The sequence below is a fragment of the Neoarius graeffei genome, chromosome 28, assembly GCF_027579695.1.
Source record: "Neoarius graeffei isolate fNeoGra1 chromosome 28, fNeoGra1.pri, whole genome shotgun sequence".
NCBI lineage: Eukaryota > Metazoa > Chordata > Actinopteri > Siluriformes > Ariidae > Neoarius > Neoarius graeffei.
In genome coordinates this window covers 10,228,640-10,248,607 of record NC_083596.1, presented here as the reverse complement: position 1 = coordinate 10,248,607, position 19,968 = coordinate 10,228,640, and the positions used below count along the sequence as shown (strand labels likewise).

General features: G+C 45.8%; 1 protein-coding gene across 1 annotated transcript in view; it reads left to right on the top strand.

The window, feature by feature from the left end:
• The window catches only part of tmc2a (transmembrane channel-like 2a), a 53,658-nt gene that overhangs the window by 17,656 nt on the left and 16,034 nt on the right, over positions 1 to 19,968 (top strand). The window contains exons 7-13 of the mRNA XM_060912193.1: positions 3,350 to 3,456; positions 3,792 to 3,890; positions 4,001 to 4,143; positions 12,098 to 12,245; positions 12,531 to 12,719; positions 16,058 to 16,237; positions 16,363 to 16,521. Of these exons, the coding sequence (XP_060768176.1) occupies positions 3,350 to 3,456; positions 3,792 to 3,890; positions 4,001 to 4,143; positions 12,098 to 12,245; positions 12,531 to 12,719; positions 16,058 to 16,237; positions 16,363 to 16,521 (1,025 nt within the window). The remainder of the gene's footprint in view (positions 1 to 3,349; positions 3,457 to 3,791; positions 3,891 to 4,000; positions 4,144 to 12,097; positions 12,246 to 12,530; positions 12,720 to 16,057; positions 16,238 to 16,362; positions 16,522 to 19,968) is intronic.

Genomic DNA, 19,968 nt, shown 5'->3' with positions numbered 1-19,968 from the left:
TAATTCTAAGGATTAATAAAAACTACCTAAAACACTGAAAAATAGCATGTGTTACCTGTCCCCGCACTCTAACTTTATACTTAACTGTGAAATATTATGATTAAAATCCTTCAGAAACAGTATTTCTTTTGCACTGTTGTGTGACTCCATATCATTATCTCTAGCCGCTTTATCCTGTTCTACAGGGTCGCAGGCAAGCTGGAGCCTATCCCAGCTGACTACGGGCGAAAGGCGGGGTACACCTTGGACAAGTCGCCAGGTCATCATAGAGCTGACACATAGACACAGACAACCATTCACACTCACATTCACACCTACGGTCAATTTAGAGTCACCAGTTAACCTAACCTGCATGTCTTTGGACTGTGGGGGAAACCGGAGCACCCGGAGGAAACCCACACGGAGAACATGCAAACTCCGCACAGAAAGGCCCTCGCCGGCCACGGGGCTCGAACCCGGACCTTCTTGCTGTGAGGCGACAGCGCTAACCACTACACCACCGTGTCGCCCCATATCCTATCCATGGTTTAAATATATTTTTTTCATAAGAAATCCACAATATCTTAGTTAAAATACACATTTTAGTCATGTCCCTGGGTTTTCACTCAGTCCTGTTACCCAAACATATTACCCCATCTGACAAATTTGGAACATTCCATAAATCACATACTCAACAGGAAGTTACATCAGTTGTGTCTTCTGAAGGCCATGGGAAGACCAAAAGTTAGTTCTCTCATTTACTTTTCTGTATATTTGATGATTTTTTAACTTTGACTGATAAGGTCAATGTCAACATACTGTCCTGTTACTCAAATTATTTCTTAGATGATATTTGTTTATTTTAAAAATACAGATTTTTGGTAAATCACTAGAATGTGCTAAGTGTGGTCATGCTATTAGCAATGGCACCAATGTGGCTTAATTCCATGTATTAGCTAATCCTAGGCTAAAAACTCAGTCCTGTTACTTTCAGTCCTGTTACTCATATGAAGAGTATGCAGCCATCTTTGATTTCCAAACCTTGTAAAAAAAATAAATAACGTAGCCTGAGGTTGACCAATACACATTTTGAATAGTTAAATATGTGTGTTATTATAATCAGTGTTGAAAAGATATAACAAATTAAGTTTAATTTGGGAGTGGTACAACAAGCAAATGGCACCCATTCGGTGGAATGTCCCATGGGCGAAAGGTGGGGTACACCCTGGACAAGTCGCCAGGTTATTGCAGGGCTGACACACAGGCAAATAACCATTCACAGTCAATTTAGAGCCACCAATTAGCCTAACCTGCATGTCTTTGGACTGTGGAGGAAACCAGAGCACCTGGAGGAAACCCACACAGACACGGGGAGAACATACAAACTCCACACAGAAAGGCCCTCGCCAGCCACTGGGCTCGAACCCAGGACCTTCTGGCTGTGAGGCGACAGTGCTAACCACTACGCCGCTCAATTTAAAATACAGAACACTTTAAATCCTGAGAGCAATCACCAAAATATGTCCGTTGAGACAAAATATGATGCTGAGATTCCAAGGTCAGGAGAGAGCTCAGCAATCAACAATGAAAAACTGGATATGACTTGGATTTGGGGAAACTTTGGGATCTAATCAAGTATCTTTAATTTTTTTCTCTTTCTTTGGTCGAGAATAACAGTTAGGACTTTCTAAGTTTTATAGTATACATTTAAGATTTAATATTTATCGATTATATTTAAGATTATAGATAGAAGTATATATTTCTCATTTTATTCATATTTATTTATTTATAGCTAGTGTCCCCAATTAGTAAGCTATTTGTGGCTAGCTATAAGTTTGACACTTTATTAAAGTTGTTCATTGATTGATTGATGACCGATTCCATTCAATATTTTTAATTTTGTCAAGGCTTCATTTCCAAAACTAAAACACAAGAAGAGGAAAGGAGATCTTAATGCAATGTTATGGTTAATAATATGGATTTGAACACCAAGAACTGCTACAAGTCTTCTTTGTACCTTAAGTGATGGGTTAATACAGTATATAAAAATGCACAGATCTGCAATCTACACTCACCGGCCACTTTAATAAAAACTTGTTCTTGATTCTAAGATCCCTGTTCTTCACAGGAGTGGAACCCAATGTAGTCTTCTGCTGTCGCATGCTGAGATGCTTTTCTGCTCACCACGGTTGTAAAGAGTGATTATATGAGTTACTATATCCTTCTTAGCAGCCTGAACCACCTCGAATCTGTCCATTTTCCTCTGACCTCTCTTATCAACAAGGCGTTTGCTTCCACCCACAGAACTGTCACTCACTCACTCGATGTTTTTTTTTTGTTTTTCACACCATTCTGTGTAAACTCTAGAGACTGTTGTGTGCGAAAACCCCAGGAGATCAGCAGTTTCTGAAATACTCAAACCAGTCCATCTGGCTCAAACCGACAGCCATGCCACAGTGAAAGAAAGCCACACTTTAAGATCACAATTTTTCTCATTCCGATGTTTGAACATTGTGAACATTAACTCAAGTTCTTGATTTGTATCTGCATGATTGCTGCTGTCAAGCGATTGGCTGATTTAGAAAACTGCATCAAACAGCAGGTGGATGTGTGGGTATATAAGCAGTGGATTTTTCAAACATGTAAACATTAAAGCTCTGTTAAAGAGATCAGATCATAAATGTTTAAGGGCTGCGATCAGAGCTCTGATTATTTGTCTTCTTTTATAACGATTATATCGAAGCACCACCTCATCTGGTTGAAACCAGGTTTGTTTTTTCAAGGTATATTTAACAGTTATTCCATGAAATCGAGTCGTACATGAGCTGATAGCCGACGAGGCGCATAGCACCGAGTCGGCTATAAACCATGTACGACGAGATTGAGTGAATAACTGTTTTATTCTATCCACATTCACTGGATTTTGAGAAACGGAGCATTTTTATTTTTATTTTTTGCAAATTCGATAAATAAAAAGTTTATACAAAACGTCCGACAAAATCATTTCGGCTTAGAATGTAAACAAACCAGCGAAATGACAGGAGCAATTTGTGAAAAATGTGATAATAATAATAATTCTTGAAAAATAAAAAAAGATACGTTCTTACCATGAAATACTTTCATTCCATATTTTGTTGCTTTTTTTTGTATTTTGGGGGGTTTTGTTTTCGAATAGATTTTTTATTTCGTCCTCGGTTGGTTCAGCAACATGCTCCGCCATTTTGTTTTTCTCTACTCACGGTACATGAGCTGATATCCTAGTAGTAGAGTAGCCAATCAGAGCGCACGATTGCGCATATCCAGTGAATGTGGAGAGAATAAAACATGTTAATGCTGTATTTTTCAGAATCTCTGTGTATTGAATTCTTAGGTCACTTTGGTTCTTCAGTTGCCTCGTACTTCATCTTCCTCCGCTGGATGTATGGCATGAACCTCGTTCTCTTCAGTTTGACCTTTGGCCTGATTGTGATCCCTGAGGTCAGAGGGGGTCATTAATTATTTACGCACAACAGTCAGGGTTCAGACAGATGACTTAAAAATGAATGAATGAATGAATGAACAGATCGATGGTATCAGTGTTTTTCCTTGTGTGTGTTCTGTGCCACATTCACTCTGAGTGTAAGGCTAGCAGTAATCCTCTTTAATCTGATCTTAGCAAGTACCTTGTACATGTATTTAAATAAGTACATGCTTGTTTTACATAAGCATGGTCTCTTTAGTATTTGAAAAGATGAACAAAGAATACTTTATTTTGCTATTTTAAAAAACCCTATATTTTTCCATTCAGCTCAAATTAAATGTATCTTTTGTAGCTTCTCATGGGCCTCCCTTATGGTTCTATTCCTCGGAAAACAGTCCCACGAGAGGAACAGGACAACGCAATGGACTACGCAGTTCTCACAGATTTTAACGTAAGACCTATTAACTACATTACACAAGTCCATGTTTTCATTTCTGTTTTTATTCTAAAGAATGCGCTGACTTTTTCCACTTTATAACAAGTCTCGTTTTATTTTAACAGGGTTACTGCAAGTACTCTGTGTTATTTTATGGCTACTATAATAACCAGAGAACCATTGGCTTCCTGAAGTTCCGCCAACCTCTGTCCTACCTCCTGGTGGGCGTTGGGATCTTCGGGTATAGCCTGATGGTTGTGATCCGAACGTGAGTCTCATTTCATCCATTACTGCAGCTGCTAGAAATGGCATGAAATATCAGTACAGGTCATATTTCACATCGATAGTTCTGTCTGTTTGTAATGTGTATCAGTGTAAGATGTGTCAGTTCTCATGAGTATATACAGTTTTATATCTTAAATAGTTTAGATATAGAGGTGAAGTACATCAAAAAATGTTATGTCTTTGGGTTTTTAAGGCTCCTTTTTCATGATCATGGCGCAGGTATGAAAATACATTATAAGAACATGGCACTAAATTTTCTTGGGTTTTTTTTTTGGTGTGTGTGAGTTTTTTTTTTTTTGTCCCTATGAGCCTGTACCAGAGTGAGGAAATATAAACTTGATAATTGCCATTTTATTAGTTTTTGGTTCCTTGTTTAATAACTGTTTGAAAAGTACTGTAAATGTGGTGGTCTGGGAGAACCCCTCAGATGACTGTATTCAATAGGAATATCAAAAATGTAGAAATATAATGTGTAGAATGCATAACACATCTATCACAGATGTATTAATCTAAAATAGGTTCAGCTGCATACAAATCTTTGCTTACAGATGTATAACCAATTATAAACTACCATGAGTGAATGATGCAGCAGTTAACTTTTAATTCTTAAAAGGCTGTAATGGTGCACTTACGACTGTGAAGGTTTTGTAATTTTATTTATTCGGTCTTCAATTTTCAAGGCAGAACAATACATTTTGGCCAAGTGGCAACCTCCAGTCCTGAAAAGTGAAGCCAATGCGGGAGTGATAAAATCTGCAGTTCCTCGAATGGCCACTTGAGGCAGGCTCCTTCCTTCGTTGTTGGCAGCTGTCCATCACTAGCAATGATGACTGCTTCATTAGAAAGTGCAGAAATGCAGATGGGCTGCGAGGCCCACACCAGATCAACAGAGCTGTCCGTAGCGGGGGCACAAATGGCCCAGCCAAGCCGCCATGGAATGTCTGGCCTCGCAAACTCTCATGTACTGTTCTCCTCTCCAAGTGAAGTGCCTTGCATGGTTGTGCCCCCAACGTGTTGTCTCTCTGGACCTCCAGACCTGATGCCAAGTGGTGCACAAAAGTGCCACAGACCTGACGGGTATGGAAGTTGCCCCGCAGTGACAACTGACTTGCCAAGTGATGCCATCATTGGCCATTTGAGTGGCTCTTCTGCATGCCATCTGGTGGTGTGCCATTGACCCTGTTGGGTTCATCTGTCACATTGCACTGAAAAGCGCCCTGCTGCCAACGCCTATTGGTGTTCTGCTATTTAACCCATAGCTGGAACCCAGGCAGGTGCTACCACTCTGGGTCAGAGCAGACCTGGGAGCAATGGTGATTAAGGGGTAGCTCCACTTTCCCCAGTACTCAAGTCCTCCTGGACCTGAGACTCACCACTGGTTGCAGTTTAAAGTCATACTTAGGACTAGGCAGGCCCCAAAAGCAAGTAGACCCAATGTTAAAGTCATGTTAACACCAAAGACACCAAAGAATGGTGGCACTGTGGTGCAGTGGTTAGAACTCTTGCCACATAACAAGAAGGTTCTGAGTTTGATCCTTGTGACTGATGGGGGCCTTTCCATGTAGAGCTTGCACGTTCTACCTGTGCATGTATGAGTTTCCTCTGAGTGCTCCGGTTTCCTCCCACAGCCCAAAGACATGCAGGTTAAGTCAACTGGCTACTGTAACCCTAACCCATTGGTGGCTACTGGACATCCATCAGCGCTGGAGGAGTTGTAACCCCTATACTCAGTATGCTACTAATATACTAATGCCCAAATTTGGATCAAGACACTGGGCCTGGCTGAGGCCAACCTAGTAGTAGTAAAGAACAGATGAAATATATTTGTTTTAAATTTGACAGTAGGAGAATAATTGCATAATTCCCTCTATCCATTCATTTTTTAAACATTGTTTTCATTGTTGATTTTTTTTAAACAACCCAAGTCAGACCAGAGAGAGTAAATAAAATGAAAAACAGACAAAAGTTTGTGAAAACTCTCCCCTTTCTTATATAATGTCTCTTGTTCTGTAGCTAATCTCTGGTTTTGCTACTTCAAATGTTAGCTGTATTGTGTAAATCGATTGGTCATGGATGCTCCCAAGTGGCTCAACGTAGCGGCTTTCACCATATCATCCCAACCATTTCCTCCAAGAGTGTTGTGCTGCCCTGTGATGCAGCCTGAGCAGCAGTTCAAAAATATGAGGCTGGCTGGTTTGATGTTGTAAAACTCCCTACGTGTGGGTGGAGCACTGAGGACGGCAGGACAGAGATCAGGTTTGCAAAACGGCTTTATTGCCACACTTTTCAGTGAACAATGTTATTGGCTAGACACAGACACACACACAGCCAGCGTCTAGTCCGGAGATCAGCCCCTCTGCTCTCACTCTCCCTCCTTAAATAGGGCGCGGTCACTGGGAAGACACACACAAACACAGTTTAATTGTTCTCAGGTGTCGTGATTCTGCCACTTACCTTCCCTGACTCCGCCCTCCTGTCACAGACCGGCGCTTGACCACGCCCCCGCTGCCACATACCCCCACCGCCCGACTCAGGCCGGGCGGCCGTCCGGCCTGCAGCCGACTCCCCCCCCCCGACGGGAGAGGAAGTCCGCCACGACCATCTGCGCCCCCGGCCTGTGGACCACCTTGAAATTAAAGGGTTGGAGCGCCAGATACCAACGGGTGATCCGCGCGTTGGCATCTTTCATGCAGTGGAGCCACTGGAGGGGCGCGTGGTCCGAACAGAGGGTGAAAGGGCGCCCCAGTAGGTAGTACCGGAGGGTGAGAACCGCCCACTTGATGGCCAGACACTCTTTCTCTATGGTGCTGTAGCGCCCCTCACACACCGACAGCTTCCTGCTGATATACAGGACAGGGCGGTCCTCCCCCTCCACCTCCTGGGACAAAACTGCCCCCAGCCTTCTGTCCGACGCATCGGTCTGCAACACAAAGGGGAGAGAAAAGTCAGGGGAGTGTAGAAGTGGCCCCCCACACAGTGCAGCCTTTACCTCTGAGAAAGCCCGCTGGCACTGCTCCGTCCACTGGACCGGATCTGGTGCCCCCTTTTTAGTGAGATCAGTCAGCGGGCTGGTGACGTCCGAATAATTAGGTATAAACCTACGATAATAGCCAGCCAGCCCCAGGAACTGTCTCACCCCCTTTTTGGTCTTGGGCCTCGGGCAGGCCGCAATTGCTGCCGTCTTATTAATTTGGGGACGCACCTGCCCGTTGCCCAAGTGGAAGCCCAGGTACCATACTTCCAATCGCACACTTCTTTGGGTTGGCTGTGAGCCCCGCTCGCCTCAGTGACCTAAGGACGGCCCTCAGATGTTCGAGGTGCCGCTGCCAGTCATTGCTATAGATGATGATGTCATCTAAATATGCTGCCGCATATGTGGCGTGAGGGCGGAGGACTCTGTCCATCAGCCGCTGAAACGTCGCGGGTGCCCCAAACAGCCCAAACGGAAGGGTGACGAATTGGTGTAAACCAAACGGTGTGGAAAAGGCCGTTTTTTCTCGGGATAGTGGAGTCAAGGGGATCTGCCAATATCCCTTCGTCAAATCCAGTGTCGAATAAAATCGAGCAGTGCCGAGTCGATCGAGCAGCTCATCAATACGAGGCATTGGGTACGCGTCGAATTTAGACACCGCGTTGACTTTTCTATAGTCCACACAGAACCGGACCGACCCGTCGGCCTTGGGTACCAAGACCACCGGGCTGCTCCAGTCACTGTGGGACTCCTCGACGATGCCCATTTCGAGCATGGTCTGAAGTTCTTCCCGAACCACCTTTTTTTTGTGTTCGGGTAGCCTGTAAGGGCGGCTACGCACTACCACCCCCGGGGGTGTCTCTATGTGGTGCTCTATGAGGTTAGTGCGACCGGGCAGGGGCGAGAACACATCCGAAAACTCGGTCTGCAACTGGGCGACCTCCGTGAGTTGGGTCGGGGAGAGGTGGTCTCCACAGGGGACCGGAGAGGTACGTGATGCCAATGTTCCTTTTTGAACCTCCGGCCCCAGCTCCGCCTTCTCCAGAACTACCGACACCAACGCCACGGGGACCTCCTCGTTCCAGAGTTTAAGCAGATTGAGGTGGTAAATCTGTAGCGCCCCACCCCTGTCCGTTCGCCTCACCTCATAGTCGACATCCCCGACTCGCCGTGTGACCTCAAAGGGTCCTTGCCACTTGGCGATCAATTTGGAGCTCGACGTGGGCAACAGTACGAGTACCTTATCTCCCGGAGTGAACTCTAAGGCGCGTACCCTTGTTGTACAGGCGGGCTTGCCGTTCCTGGGCCTGCCGCAAATTCTCCTGGGTTAGGTGGGTGAGCGTGTGGAGTTTTGCGCGCAGGTCCATAACGTACTGAATTTCATTCTTACTTTGTGAAGGTCCCTCCTCCCAATTTTCCTGCAGCACGTCCAGGATGCCGCGCGGCTTACGCCCATATAATAATTCGAACGGGGAGAACCCCGTGGAGGCTTGGGGGACCTCTCGCACTGAGAACAGCAAGGGTTCGAGCCACTTATCCCAATTACGCGCATCCTCACTTACGAATTTTTTAATAATATTTTTGAGGGTGCGGTTGAATCGTTCTACCAAACCGTCCATTTGTGGGTGATACACGCTGGTGCGGATCGGCTTAATCCCCAATAACCCATACAGTTCGCGCAGTGTTCTTGACATAAACGTAGTGCCTTGATCAGTCAGAATCTCTTTCGGGATTCCAACTCGGGAGATGACGCGGAAGAGTGCCTCTGCAATACTGCGTGCTGAGATATTGCGCAGAGGCACGGCTTCCGGGTATCGCGTTGCATAGTCCACCAGAACTAATATAAAGCGGTACCCTCGTGCTGACCGATCTAATGGCCCAACGAGATCCATCCCAATTCTCTCAAACGGGGTCTCGATTAACGGTAGAGGGCGCAAAGGCGCTTTTGGAATGGCCGCTGGGTTTACTAACTGGCATTCGCGGCATGCCGTACACCACCTACGGACATCGCCGCGAATCCCCGGCCAATAGAATCGGGCCATTATTCGGGCTAGTGTTTTATCCTGCCCCAAGTGTCCAGCCATGGGATTAAAATGAGCTGCCTGGAATACCAATTCCCGGCGGCTTTTCGGAATTAAAAGCTGCGTGACTCGCTCTTTAGTTTGAGTGTCCTGCGTCACTCGGTATAATCTATCCTTCATAATCGCGAAGTAGGGGAAGGACGGGGTGGCGTTCGGCGGGAGCGTTTGACCATCGATTACTCTCACTTGGTCAAACGCATGCCGCAGAGTCTCGTCTCGCGACTGCTCTAATGGGAAATCCGCGAGGGATTCCCCAACAGAGAGAGGAGGAGCCGGCGGCTCCTCACTCTGATGCGGAGATGACGTAGACGGCTCTGTGACAGCTGCTCCCGCCAAAGCGACACCGGGACCTCCCCCTGTCAAATGGCAGGACCCACTCTCTACTAGGCGTGTCATTAAACCCCGAAATCCCGGCCAATCAGTCCCCAAAATTAACGAGTGGGTAAGGCGAGGATTAACCGCCGCCTTCACTATAAATTTTTCCCCTCTGAAAATAATGTGGACCGACACCACAGGGTAGCTGTGAACATCCCCGTGCACACATAACACCTTCACCCCTTGTGCTCCCCCCAATGCCTCGTTTTGAACCAGGCTTTGGCGAATTGAGGTCTGATTACAACCAGAATCCACCAACGCCTGATATGTAGCCCCTTGGATACTCACCGGTATGCGATACGCTCCGGCCCGATCGAGGGCGGCCTCTGGCGCGTCGGGGATCCGAACCACCGCGCCCACTTCCATTGCTGTGCACTGCTGATGAAGGTGGCCCGGCTCCCCGCAGTGCCAGCAAACCGGCCCGGGCTTTCCCTCTGCACCGGTGATGTGGGGCTCACTCACCTGAGGTGGGGGAGAGACAGACACAGAAGGGAGAAACGGGAGGGTACCGCGGGTGCGGCGGGCCGGCTGGGGTGGAGCCGGCCCCCGCCTCCGCGGTGGGGGAATGGGGCGAGGACGGGACACAGGAGGAGAGGGAGAGAGAGAGAAGAGGAGAGAAGAGACGATGCCATCTGCTGTCCTGCCGCCGGGACAGCCGCCAGATGATCCTCCGCCAGCTCGACTGCCTGATCCAGCGACGCCAGGCGGTGGCACTGGACCCACTCCGCGGTTCCGTCTGGTAAGCGGGCGATGAACTGTTCCAGTACCACCTGGTCGACGATTCCCTCGGCGTCGCGATTGTTGGCCCTCAGCCACCGCCAGCAGGCGTCCCGGAGCTGCTGGCCGAACGCGAACGGCTGGCCAACTTCCTCCAGTCGCAGCGCGCGGAAGCGCTGGCGCTGTTGCTCTGGGGTGCGCCCCACGCACTGGAGGACGGCCCGGCGGAGGTCCGCGTAGGCCAGCCGGCGGTCGGCGGGGAGCTGTAGCGCGGCCAGCTGTGCCTCTCCCGTGAGCAGGGGGAGGAGGCGCGCCGCGCGCTGCTCCATCGGCCACCCCGAGGCTTCGGCGACCTGTTCGAACAACGTGATGAACGCCTCGGGGTCGTCCTGCGGGCCCATCTTGGTGACGATGAGGGGAGACGGGCCCGCGGCCGGAGCGCTGGTGGACCCCGCCGACGCGAGGAGATGCCGGAACGCCTCGCGGTCTTCCTGCTGGGCCAGCACCAGGGCTTCGAAGCGCTGCTCCTGCTCCTTTCGGAGCGTGACGAGTGCCTGGTGCTGGCTTTGCTGAGCCGTGGCAAGGGCGTGGACCAGATCGGCGAATGGGGAGGATTCCATGGGGCTGCTGATTTGGTGCTCCACGTCCTGGGTTTCAGCACCACTGTAAAACTCCCTACGTGTGGGTGGAGCACTGAGGACGGCAGGACAGAGATCAGGTTTGCAAGACGGCTTTATTGCCACACTTTTCAGTGAACAACGTTATATTGCCTAGACACAGACACACACACAGCCAGCATCTAGTCCGGAGATCAGCCCCTCTGCTCTCACTCTCCCTCCTTAAATAGGGCGCGGTCACTGGGAAGACACACACAAACACAGGTTAATTGTTCTCAGGTGTCGTGATTCTGCCACTTACCTTCCCTGACTCCGCCCTCCTGTCACAGACCGGCGCTTGACCACGCCCCCGCTGCCACAGATGTGTTTCAGAGAAAGCACATGTTGGCCTTCACTCACGTATACTGGGGAGAGCTGGTTGGGAGGGGGGTTGGCGGTTGGCAGATAACAAAAATTGGGGAGAAAAATGGATTGGGGGGAATTAATGGTAAAACCCAATTAAGGACATTTCAATTCCAGGAAATGTGTATTTATGCAATATGCTGTATTACATTACATTACATTAATGGCATTTAGCAGACACTCTTATCCAGAGCAATGTACAACATACCTAGAGCAGCCCTGGGAGCAGTTGGGGGTTAGGTGCCTTGCTCAAGGGCACTTCAGCCATTCCTGCTGGTCCAGGGAATCAAACCGGCAACCTTGTGGTCCCAAAGCTGCTTTGTGGTCTCAAAATTTCACCATGTGAATGGGTTTCCCAGCCCGCTACATGTTTAGAACACATTTAGTTACCAATAAAAACATTTCCAGACAGTATTTAGTTTTTAATTGGATAACATGCTAATTTTCACTGGAGTGAGTTGACGTAATAATGTACATCCAGAAAACTGGATTAATGGGACCAGAATTTTCTGCCCTTAAAATGAAATCAGGAGAAAAAAAAAGAAGACTCTCACCCAATTAAAATAGCAACACAGAGGCTTTAAACCAAGAAATTCTGCCTGCGTCTGCATGAAAATAGAGCCTTTAGTTCTTTAGGATTAGACTTATCATTTACTTGCCGCGGTTCGAACCGGTTGCTTGCGCCATGTGTCAAAACAGAAGAATGCGCTTCTGTTATCCTGCCAGCCAGAGTGGATTCCTACTTTTATGAACGCAGTCCACTCTCGCCGTTAGGATGGCTAAAAACGCAGATGTAGGGGGTGGGGATAGCGAGGACAACGAGTTCACCTTTGCCTGGAAGATGTTCACAAGCTGGGACTACCTCATCGGCAACGCAGAGACAGCCGACAACAAGTTCGCCTCCATCACCACAAGCTTTAAGGTGTGCATAAGATCTGAGGGTGTTTGTGTGCTTGTTTGTGTTTGTTGTGTGCTTCCCTGATGCCCGTGCCATCAGGGAAGAAAACCTGGTCATTTAGTACATTCAGGTCGTCAGCTGACTTCATTTTATCGCCCCATAAATTTTGCTTGTTTGGGTTTGTTGTGTCTTGTGTGTGTATGCGTGCTTATTTTTGTCAGGGATACTGGGAACAAAATGTACATTGTTTCTTCCTTAAGTGTTGATTGTGTGAGTCTCTGTGTTGAAAGTTTATCCTGTGTGTTGTAGGAGTCCATCGTGGATGAACAGGAGAACCAAAAGGATGAGAACATCCACCTCAGGAGGTTCCTGCGTGTACTGGCCAACTTCCTCATTACCTGCATCCTGGGAGGCAGCGGATATCTCATCTACTTTGTGGTCAAACGCTCACAAGACTTTGCTGGCAGGGATGACCTGAGCTGGTATGAGAAAAACGAGGTAACACAGCACAACTTTCTTCATATTTCATATTCCATACTTTTGTAACTTTGTGCTCAGACACTGGCTCCGTACACACATTCGGCCAAAAAAAAAAAAGGTTGCACACTTGAATATTTCCTTTTACTGCCTTTAGCTTTGATTACAGCATGCATTCGCCATGGTGTTGTTTCGACAACCTTACGCAACATCACAACATTTCCATCCAGAATTGCATTAATTTTTCTCCGAGATCTTGTATTGACGACAGGAGAGTTGAACCACTCCATAACATCATCTCTGTCACACCCCAAAGACCTTCAATAGGGTTAAAGTCAGAACTCTGTGGTGGTTAATTCATGTGTGAAAATGATTCCTCATGCTCCCTGAACCTCTTTCACAATCCGAGCCCTAATTTTATTCCCGTGCCATCAGGGAAGGAAAAATCCATTGATGTGATGATAACCTGGTCATTCAGTACATTCAGGTCGTCAGCTGACTTCATTTTATCGCCACATAATGTTGCTGAGTCTCGACCTGACCAACTGAATCAACCCCAGATCATCACACTGCCTCCAGAGGCTTGTACAGTGGGCACTATGTATGATGGGTGCATCGCTTTATGTGCTTCCCTTCTTACCGTGACACGTCCATCGCTCAGGAATAGGGTCAATCTGGATTCCTCAGACCGCATGACCTTTTTCCATTGCTCCAAGCTTTATGCTTCTTGGCAAACTGAAGCCTTTTCTTCTAATTAGTTTCACGAACAAGTGGTTTTCATATGGACACACAGCTGGTTAGTCCCAGTCCTGTGAGTTCTCATCACATAGTGTGTGTAAATGATCTTCCATCAATCCATCCATCCATTATCTGTAGCCGCTTATCCTGTCCTACAGGGTTCCAGGCAAGCTGGAGCCTATCCCAGCTGACTACTGGCGAAAGGTGGGGTACACCCTGGACAAGTCGGCTAGATCATTGCAGGGCTGACACATAGGCCAAGTTTACATTAGACCGTATCTGTCTCGTTTTCTTCGCGGATGCACTGTCCGTTCACATTAAAATGCCAGGAAACGGGAATCCACCAGGGCCCATGTATTCAACCCAGTTCGTGTCTGGTCCGGTGCTGTGTAAACATTGAGGATACGCGGATACGCTGTGCTGAGCTCTAGCTGACGTCGTCATTGGACAACGTCACTGTGACATCCACCTTCCTGATTTGCTGGCGTTGGTCATGTGACGCGACTGCTGAAAAACGGCGCGGACTTCCGCCTTGTATCACCTTTCATTAAAGAGTATAAAAGTATGAAAATACTGCAAATACTGCCCATTGTGTAGTTATGATTGTCTTTAGGCTTGCCATCCTTCCACTTGCAAGTGGTGAGTGACTTGCGCATGCCCGATATGCACTGGGATCACACACACAGCGGCTCAGTCCCGAATCACTGCTCGTGCGCTTCACTCGCGCGATCTGTGAGATGCGCAGGGCCGGAGTGCGCACCCTCCAGAGGGCACTCGCTGTTCAGGGCGGAGTGATTTGGAGCGCAGGATGCCTGCGGAGCCGAGCCGCTGAGGAGAAATTTACACATTACACACATTTCAACTTACGTGCCGTCTAATTAGTCATGTGATTACCGTATCCGTGTATTGGCGTTGCTGTGTGCACGCGAATCGTGTATTGGCGTTGCTGTGTGCACGCTAATCGTTTTTAAAAACGTTAATCTGATGAGCCGCTGATACGGTCTAATGTAAACCCCACCATACTCAACCATTCACACCTACGGTCAATTTAAGGCCACCAATTAGCTTAACCTGCATGCCTTTAGACTGGGGGAAACCGGAGCACCCGGAGGAAACCCACGCGGACACGGGGAGAGCATGCAAACTCCACACAGAAAGGCCCTCGCTGGCTGCTGGGCTCGAACCCAGGATCTTCTTGCTGTGAGGCGACAGTGCTAACCGCTACACCACCGTGCTGCCCAGAAATGATCTTACTTTCACTATTAAACATAGCCGTGAGTTCTGTTGTAGATTTTTTACGATTCAACTTCAAGTGTTTAAGTGATCTCTGATCATAGTCAGTCAAGATTTTTTTCTGACCACGTTTCTTCCGCGAAGTTGACGGTTCCTCATTATCCTTCCAGGTTTTAATAATGTGTTGTACAGTTTTTAACTCAATCATAGTCGAGGCATTTCAGAAATGTCCTTCGTTGTTTTCTTTGCTTAATGTAGGCCAGTAATTTGACCTGAAACACAGTAACATCTTTTCTGTGACCACAGGATACATCTTCCAACATGTTTGTTTTAGAAATGGGAAGCTACTCAGTGCATCAGTTAGTGTTAAAAGAATTGTTGCCGCTGAAACGCATTAATCACTGCAGTAATTGTCCAATCAAAGTCTCTTAAGTATTTATTTATTAAATCCAAATGGTGACTTTTTTTATTGTCAGGCAGTGTATCTTGGAGGTAAATGTAGAAAAAATCCCTTGCAAAACTTTTTTTGTGTGTTTTCACAATCAAAAGAAAGCAATCAAAAGAAATTTTCAAAGCTGCCTTTTAGTCCATTTTTGCATTTTGTTTGTTTGATTTTAATATAAATAGCTAACAATGTTGCCTTGCAAGATTGAGCTTTTGTTGAAAACAAAAGATAGAAAATATGATGAGGAAAGCTTCATATGTGTCGCCCCACAGGATTTTTGTACCAGATGCTCTGTTTACAGAACGCCTAGAAACGGTGTTGAAAAGTGTACGATATTTTGCACCGTTTTTGCTAGCTGATCCAGTAACTATCAATGAATAATCACCTCAGTAGCACCCCTGCGGGATACATTTAACACTTTTAACATCATCCACGACTGAGACATGTATAGCTCTTCCTTCTGCCATGAAAAATCAGCGAATGACATTTTGATATGTAGTGAAAATGCGTCGATCATGCGAGCGCAGTTTTCGCACAACATTCGCTTGGCGGCGCTAATAGCTCACCACGTGTTTGCCTGATACGAGCAGCATTTTGTGGTCTGTTGCTGGGAAATTTGCCAATAATCTACAGTCGAGATTATCTCCTGATGGAGTCACACAGTTCTGTATCATCTGTAGTGAGCATCTGGAAAATGGAGCATTTTGGGTTGCGTGCACATGATTTCATGTCAGATTTACAGGAAGTTCCCTTGGTCCAATTTCACTTTGGTTTGTATTTCCTGCATACAGAGGCTTGGTAGTTTAATGCAGCAGGTATAAGTCAAAATCCATAATCTGAGCATCTGGTATGAAAATCTGGTATACATTCGCAAAAAATACACATTTGCAATAAAGCTAAACATGGTGTAAATTGAGGTAAAATGTTGGTGGACTTTATTCAGTTGGAGATCATAATGTCACTACTTGGACTGGTGGGCCCTATGCTGTTTGAGACTATCGCCGAGCTGGAGGAATACCACCCCCGCATCGCCCTCAAGTGGCAACTCGGACGCATCTTCGCTCTTTTCTTGGGTAACCTGTATACCTTCCTGCTGGCTCTGTTCGATGAGGTCAATCAAAAGGTATAATCATGATGCTGACATTGTTGTTGCTCTTGATATGAAATCGCTGATGTGTAAGACCATTATTGCATCTCAGTCTAAAGAGGACTAATGTAATGTATTGGGTGTGCTTGTTTTTCTCTAAGCTGGTGGAGGAACAATCCATAAAAAATGCCAGCGTGTGGTTCATGAAGGAATATTATGCCAACTACAGTGCCAATAACCCGAACGGGACAGGCACACCGCCCCCTCTTGACCCTGCTGATGTGATCCGTGGCCCATGCTGGGAGACAACAGTGGGGATAGTAATGAGGCTCCCTGTTATCTCTCACTGTCCACTGTATTCATATCAAAATATTTCAGTAGATATGGATGGATTGTATTAGATGCTTTTATAGGGTGACACATTTTGCTTTGGTGTGATTATTATTTAAGACATTCATTCTGGAACTTTCTGAGTAAGTTTCAGTCAATTTCAATGAGGCACAAACGTGTGGTGGTCTGGGGAAACCCATCAGATTTCACTGTGGCTTAAAAAATTGACAAATTAAAATTTTCTGCAAATAATGTACTTTTAACATTGGAAATATCTGTTCTGTTTTAGACTGCTTTGGAAATGTTTGCTTATTTATTTATTTAGTGTGCTTTCTTTCTAACAAGCCGAGGGGTAAATGCAGTCAGCCTGCTTAAAGCTAGACCGCCTTTCAGATTTTTTAAGTGTAGGTCATAAAAAGAATTTTCCCCGACACCCAATTATTTTTGTTTAGTGGACCGAAAGCGACTGAATTCGAATCACAGACTTCCAATTTTATTAGTTTTTATTTTAAATAGAACAATTAATGAATTTAGGGCCACATGGCCCTAAATTCTCCACTATTTTTTCCTGCTTCACCATGACCCAATTCAAGATACTACGTCATGCAGCACGTGGTGGGCTTTCCCCATTCGTGCAAGGCATTGTGGGATACAAATTTGAAACAGGAGAGGAAAAACGGAGGACGAGTGTGCGAATGAAATGTGAAAGACCGACGACAGTAACGGAAAGCGAGAAGAAAAGATGTTATGTTATATATGAAGGAAAGGAAACGCAGGGCCAAACTAATAAATATCGGTGCTCAGCGAGCACCTCGGTGTGATCAGCTGTTTGTTTAGCGACAGAATGATGGAACTGTCAGTGCACGCTCAAAGGGAAACCTGTAGATGGCAGTAATGCAACACTGTGGATGCCAGCTGCCGTAAAACCCCAAAAAAGAAGAAGGTAAACCTGTGCATGCACACATGGACTTCCTCTGTCTGCTTGAGTGCGCAAAGTGAGCGATTTCTTGCACATTATTTGCTTTAATCCCCTCAAATTAAATAACTTCCCAGCCACAGAATGGCCTGATATTTTGTGAGATATTACAGAAATAAACATATATCACAATGACCACATTTCAGAGGGAACTAAATTTCACCAATTTTATGAAATTGAAAGGCCGTCTAGCTTTAAAGCTTAAGTCTAGCTTTGATTTCATAAAATCGGTGACATTTAGGTCCCTCTGAAATGTGGTCATTGTGATATATGTTTATTTCTGTAATATCTGACAAAATATCAGGCCATTCTGTGGCTGGGAAGTTATTTAATTTGAGGGGATTAAAGCAAATAATGTGCATGAAATCGCTCGCTTCGTGCAGTCAAGCAGACAGAGGAAGTCCATGTGTGCATGTGCAGGTTTACCTTCTTCTTCTTTTTCTTTTGGGTTTTATGGCAGCTGGCATCCACAGTGTTGCATTACTGCCATCTACAGGTTCCCCTTTGAGTGTGCACTGACAGTTCCATCATTCTGTCGCTAAACAAACAGCTGATCACACCGAGGTGCTCGCTGACCGCCGAAATTTATTAGTTTGGTCCTGCGTTTCCTTTCCTTCACAACATAACATCTTTTCTTCTCGCTTTCCGTTACTGTAGGCCGGTCTTTCACGTTTCATTCGCACACTCGTCCTCCATTTTTCTCTCGGTTTCAAATTTGTATCCCACAATGCCTTGCGTGAACGGGGAAAACCCACCAAGTGATGCATGACGTAGTGCCTTGAATTAGGTCATGGTGAAGCAGGAAAAAATAGCGGATAATTTAGGGGCGCGGGGCCCTAAATTAATTAATTGTTCTTTTAGGGAAAAAATAAAATAAAATTGGAAGTCTGTGATTTGAATTCAGTAGCTTTTGGTCCACTAAAAAAATGATTGGGTGTCGGGGAAAATTCTTTTCATGACCTACACTTGAAAAATCTGAAAGGCGGGCTAGCTTTAAAGTTGTCTACAACCTCGCTAGCTATTTGTCATGATTTAATCAAGTTGTTGGAATCAAGCGTCCTAGTGAAACAGACTAATCCTAAATCAAATAAATTCATTTTGTAGCACTTACATGCAAAGTACAGAAAACAGTTAAGTTTAAATGTTCTGACTGCAAAGTTGAATTCTGGACAAAATCTTCGATTTCTATCGCTGTTGGAGTTTCGAGATGTTTCACTGCTGCACACACTGTGTACCCTGTGTGTAAATGTTTTGCAAAGGTAAAAAGCTTCCCACATTTTACGATTCCAGAGATTGCCGAAGCAAGTGAGCAACAATATCACGTGACTACTGTGGGGTGTGTTTGACCTACTTTTAACCAAAACAAGTCAGCGTGGGCAAACATGGTGGACTCCACTTTCCCTCCCGCCAGCTAAAAGCCAGCAGAAAAGAAAAACTGTGAGATAGAACAGGGTTAGATGGCATGTCATTTTTCTGGACCGATAACTAAATAATTCTAGCTAGCGCTTAGCTATCTTAGCCTTTGAATGCATAGGCTCGACTCCACAGTAGCGAGTATGGAGTTATACACCTAATGTTTTGATCTTACAGAGAAAGAAAAAATAACACAAAAGCAGTAACAGAGAAAAGATATATTTGTTTTTTGTTTCACAGATCTATTCGTGAACGTCAACCACAAATTACATCCCTGCGACTCAAAACTCTCCGAGGTCGATGCAGAGTCACGATGTTTTCCATGCGTCGCCATCTTGGTGTGTCGCAGTTCCATAGTTATACTAATTAGTTAAAGCTTTTCGCGTTCGGCTGTTTCCTGTTTCTGTAGGGCCATACTGTTTACCTCAAGAGGGAGGAAAACAGTCCCAAAATGGAGAAAAGCGACTCTCGGGACATCAAAATGATCACATCTCGCCCACATGTTATTGTTCTTGCGGGACGCAGGAAAATGCCATGCACAATAAAAAAAAAAAAAAAAATTGAAAATTTCAGATGACGTTGCAGTCAGTACCTTTAAAATAATCTTTAAACACGGGCGATTGCTCTAAGACAACGAGGGAGGCTCAGCCTCCTCTAAAAATGACGAACATCGTGTAGGATGAATTGCGCTAGGCTTATGTTATAGCCGACCTTATAACATTGCTATTTCAGATCCAGAATCATAGAAATATATGTGCTCAACCCAACTACAGTGTGAAATCATTCCGTTATAACTTTAATGTGTGTGTGAGTTTTTCCCCCTCGTAACAGCGCGATGCAGCCCAGCCTCAGTGGGCTTCAATGGCATTTATTAGCTATGCGCTTTTCAATCTCAAAATGCAAGACGATTATTGGACAAATACTGCGAAAACGCCCGCCCACGGAGTCCCACGGACTCCCAGCCTCAGTGGACTTCAATGGCATTTGGGAGCGATGCGCTTTTCAATCTCAAAATGCAAGACGGTTATTGGACAAATACTGCGAAAAT